Below are 4,715 nucleotides of genomic sequence, written 5' to 3'. Positions count from 1 at the left end.
TTTTTGAGAACTTGCTGTGGCTTCATAACATTGCTATTTATTACATACACAATGCCTCCTCCAGTGTTCCAAATGCTGTGAGAGACTGACTTTTATTGCCATTTCCCAGACAAAAGAATCGAAATTTAGGAGATCAAATCACAGAGTCAGCACTTTCAGACTCATGATATAAATTCAAGTCCCCCCAGTCCCTAAGCCTCTTCCTCCCACTATGTATCCATAGGAAGGAGGCCTCATATCTAGATCTTCCCTCATAGCCTCCCACCCCACTCATACCCCCAATGAATCACAGAAGCAGGATGTACAAAGAGAAATAGGCTTGTTTATTTATTCGTTGATCAACTGGCACTTCTTGAAAGGCTGCTGTGTGCCAAGCCTTTCCCCAAAGGAGGATAGCAGTGGTGGAGCCAAGTTTGGGGGTGGGAAGGACCTGGACCACACAGAGCAAGACTCCAGAGCCTCCTCGTATGGCAGGAATCAAGCTGTGAGAGAAAATCAGATAAGAGCTTCAGCATAGAAACCAGCCAAATCATATCCACATCCTTCCTCCTGCCCAAGGATCCTCCTGAGATAGAGAAAATAGCAAGATAGTGCTATAGTTGAGAGAGACTTAGTGTCAGGACACAAGTCTCGTTTTCACCGTAAAACTCTAAACTCAAAGCATTGAACTAGATAATCCTCAAACTCCACTGATCCTTTGTGATTTAACCTCAGAAAACATGATGGAAACAACCTGAATAATAAATTCTTAGTGCACATAGTGCTTTGCAGAGCACTTTCAATCTCATTATGTCCATTTTACCAATCAAGAAACTGAGACTCAGAAAGTCACTTGCCCAGGACCCCCACCCAGAGACACTAGAATAGAATCAAAGCCACAGGTGATCCTATGGAAATCCTGGCCCCGAGACCTGGAGAACAGTTCTCTTGAAGGACAAGGGAGTCAGACAGAGGCTCTGCTTGGAGTAGGGGTCAGGAGTCCCCCTGCCCCTATGCCTGGGCCTCCAGAGGGTTGAGGCTGAGAGGGCTGGAGGGAGCTTACTGTGCCCTCGCCGCCTGCTTACCTTTCACAGGTGAAACGCAGGATTTCCCACACATGCCCATGCAGCACTTCAAGTCACGCTCGCACTGGCCATCCTTCTCACAGTAATTGGGGGGGTTAAGCATCATACATTGGCCATAAGCCACTGGGCACTTCCCAGGCTTCCTCCTTGCTAGGTGAGAGTGAGGCTACCGATCAGAGGCCTTGTACTTTACACAACCCCTCCCATCCCCACTTTTTAGAGTGAGCCCCTGCTCCAGCCTGAGCAGGGGGCATCATCCCCTCCCCACCTCTATCACCACCACCTTCTCCCTAAGGCACCCCCCAAACATAGCACCTGGCTCTCCTAGAACATCAGGTCCCCCATTGATGCAGGTGGCCAGCCGTCCAGTGCTGACTAGGTGGGAGGCTTCCAACTACCTGGCTATCTAAATGCCCACTGCTTCACCAGCTGCTGGCTACCTTCCTGCTTAGGGCAGTGTGACTCACTGACTGATTGACAAGGAGGCCTGGCAGGACCCATCACCCAGTCCCATCCCCCTAATGCTGTGTACTCAGGCTCACTCCTTTCTACCCAGTTCCCTGACCTGCTTACTTGGGTTTGGGGTGTCAACAGGATCCAGGCATTTGATGCCACAAGTGTCAGGACAACATCTCTTCTTCCCTAGACACTGCCAGTCACTCTGGCACTCAGGTTTCTCATATCTAAGGCACTGGGCAGATTTCTTAGGAGGACAGGCTCCAGCTTTGAAGGCTTTTGAAGAGAAAGTCAAGAGGTCAGGAGGAGGCTGGGCACCAAGGAGCCATCATGCCTCCTGAACAAAGCACCACTTTTGAAGGGGAGAGAACCTTACCTCAGTAGCTATCCACAAAACCCAAAGGGTCATGCCTGCCTGATCTCCAGGTGGATTGATGGGCTTGATTGAATTAGACAAATGGAGGGGACATTTCACACCCAAGAAAAGGGCAGCAGGCTTCTAGTCAAGGCCTCCCACCCAAGAGCAAAACAAGGCTACACAAAGGCAGAGAGGAAGGCTGGGAGTGATGGAGATGGAGAGAGATAAACAAAGATAAATAGAACCGGTGTGAGAGAAGTTGAGAGCTAAAGCCCAAGGCAGAAGCACAGAGACAAAATAGCGGAAGCAAAGACACAAAGAAGCAGAGTCAGAAACTAATATTTGAGAGTCGCAGACAGGTGAAGAAGAAGGGAGACCATGAGAGAGAGAGAGAGAGAGAGAGAGGGACCTGGGCTGACAGCATGGCTGCATAGAGGAAGCATTTCCGGAAGCTCAGAAACTCTCACACAAACCTTGGAGCTCAGCCAGACATGTATTCCACCCTCAGGGAGGTCTCCTGAAACTAAGCTGAGGGATCAGAGCCTACAGAGGGGACACACCCACACCACCAGGAGACCCCACCTCTGACCCTGCAGCCCAGATTAGACCAGAGTGACTCCAACTTACACCTTCCAGAGCCTTCCACAGCCCAAGGTGCCAGAGTTCCCAGGGCAAGAAGCACCATGAGGGGGAAGAGGCCGCTGGACTTCATGGTGAAGGCAGGAGTGACTCTCATGGCCACTGCCAAACCTCACTATTTATTCTTTCACCAGTGGGTGTGGACCCACAAGAATTCTTTTGGCCCCTCCCAGCTACTATTGCATAAGCAGGAAGCTTAGCCAGAGACCAGAGATGCTGACACCAAGGAGATGGTTTATCTTTCCTATGCCAGGTAAGGCTATGAGGCCAACACAGCAACTACCAGAAAAGAAAGGGAAGAGGTTGGCCTGGGAAGTTGGTTGATTAAAGAGGCCATCTCAGTGTCCATCTGAGCCCTAAACATCACAAGACCCCAGGCCATTAGCCTTATAGGTGGAGAGAGGGAAAAAGTGGTCAATTGCAAAGGTGCTACCTGGACCTGGAACTGAAAACAGACACAGACTCCCAGCTGAGACTTTGTGCAATACATCCTATTCTCACATTACTAATTCTGATTCTCACGTTACTGGACTCTCAGGCATTGTGAAACTCTGCTGACTACTCAATGCGGTTTCTTTCTCAACAGTTCAGCTCGTTTAACCAACTGATACTTAGTTCCCTGAAATATTTACACCGTTATATCCCCAGTGCCTGTTCTGTGCCTGACACAGGAAAAGCACTCACAAATGAAAGCTGAAGAAGAGCTCTGCTCTCCGCAAATCTCTTCGGAGCTCAGTTGTCTCAGCTGTGAAATGAAATGATACTAACAAGTCAGCCCTTCTCAGAGGGTTATGAAATTAAGGGCATGAAGGGACTCTGAAAAGAATAAGTGAATAGTATCCCTTCCCACTAAAGAGAATTGAAATGAATCTGAGATAAAGGGGGAAAGCAGCTCATCAGTCACTGTAATCAACATTTATCTATGAGATAATTTGAGATCTTAGAGGATTGCTTCCTAAAATTCCCCAAAATCCCTTACAGATCTCACATGACAGCAAAAAATTAAACCCATCCTGTATGCTACCCAGTCTGCATAGATTGCTTCTAATTATAAAGAGAGCAATCATTATCTCTAAAACTCAGCCCATAGCTGAGTGTAGGGCCACACACTTGCTGTCTCAGCTGCTCAGGAGGCTGAGGTGTGTGGATTTCTTGAGACTAGGAGTTTGAGACCAGCCCTGTCCACATATTGAGACCCCATCTCTACAAAAAAGTGTAAAAAATTAGCCAGGCATGATGATGTATGCCTGTAGTCCCAGCTACTTGGGAGGCTGAGCCAGGAGGATCGCTTTAGCCAAGGAGTTTGAGGCTGCAGTGAGCCATGATTGTGCCACTACATTCCAGCTTGGGGGACAGAGTGATACCCTGTCTTAAAAAAATAAAATAAAATAAAATTCAACCAAAGCTCATCTGGCTACAAACTCCAAGCTCTTGACTCATTATCTTCATGCTTGGAATTATCCCATTCATTCCTAAGGTGAAGGTTTGTGGAACTTTCCACAGACATGGAAGACCCACTCATTATCAAGCAGCGATGGCCCCACATGAAGTATTTAAGTATTCCACAACCAGACAGTCAACTGGCAGCAGATCCCTTTATACAAAAGTCACTCCATGGTTTAAATTTTGGTGGATCAGAAGACTTGGACATAATCAATCAATCATCAGTCAAATTTTGGTGGAAAAAGAGAAGGAAGAAAATTAATATGCACAGGGTAACTACTATGAGCCAGGTGCATTCACTCCTAGTTGGAGTACTTAGTCGGGTAGGTAAGAGAGAAATGGAGGATATGATTTCCACCAATAGGTAATGACACTCTCAGGTCAAGATTTTTGTTCTCACTTCCACCACCCAGGGGATAATTTGGTTTCTCTCATAGAGTTCCTTTTCTCTCTCTCTCTCTGTTTGTTCCTATTTTCCTCACTGCCACACTCAAGAAATTCTCTGGAGTTTTCTAAATATTTATTTCTTAAAGAACGAAAAGGGTCTGGGCATGGTGCCTTATGCCTGTAATCCTAGCACTTTGGGAAACCAAGGTGGGCAGATCACTTGAGGTCAGGAGTTCAAAAGCAGCCTGGCCAACATGGTGAAACCCTATCTCCACTAAAGATACAAAAATTAGCCAGGCATGGTGGCACGCACCTGTAATCCTCAGGAGGCTGAGGCAGGAGAATCACTTGAACCCTGGAGGTAGAGG

The 4,715-nt window shown here is 47.4% G+C and overlaps 1 protein-coding gene across 1 annotated transcript; it reads right to left on the bottom strand.

The window, feature by feature from the left end:
- Positions 1-302: 302 nt before the first annotated feature.
- SLPI (secretory leukocyte peptidase inhibitor) lies at positions 303-2,640 on the bottom strand. The gene is made up of 4 exons (XM_055265023.2): positions 2,506-2,640; positions 1,638-1,796; positions 1,065-1,214; positions 303-482 (listed from the first exon to the last, which is right to left on the bottom strand). The coding sequence occupies exons 1-4, from the start codon at positions 2,612-2,614 to the stop codon at positions 478-480; spliced, it is 423 nt and encodes a 140-aa protein (XP_055120998.1). The 5' UTR covers positions 2,615-2,640; the 3' UTR covers positions 303-477.
- Positions 2,641-4,715: the final 2,075 nt, after the last annotated feature.

The sequence above is a fragment of the Symphalangus syndactylus genome, chromosome 24 (assembly GCF_028878055.3).
Source record: "Symphalangus syndactylus isolate Jambi chromosome 24, NHGRI_mSymSyn1-v2.1_pri, whole genome shotgun sequence".
NCBI classification, from domain to species: domain Eukaryota; kingdom Metazoa; phylum Chordata; class Mammalia; order Primates; family Hylobatidae; genus Symphalangus; species Symphalangus syndactylus.
The sequence above is the reverse complement of the archived record's forward strand: the minus strand, read 5'-3'. Positions and strand labels throughout refer to the sequence as shown.

Coding starts and splice junctions, on each gene's coding strand:
- SLPI (XM_055265023.2), bottom strand. CDS start 2,614: ATGAGAGTCACTCCTGCCTTCACCATGAAGTCCAGCGGCCTCTTCCCC. Junction 1,797..2,505: donor TGTGGAAGGCTCTGGAAGGT/GTAAGTTGGAGT, acceptor TCTCTTCAAAAG/CCTTCAAAGCTGGAGCCTGT. Junction 1,215..1,637: donor TGTTGACACCCCAAACCCAA/GTAAGCAGGTCA, acceptor ACTCTCACCTAG/CAAGGAGGAAGCCTGGGAAG.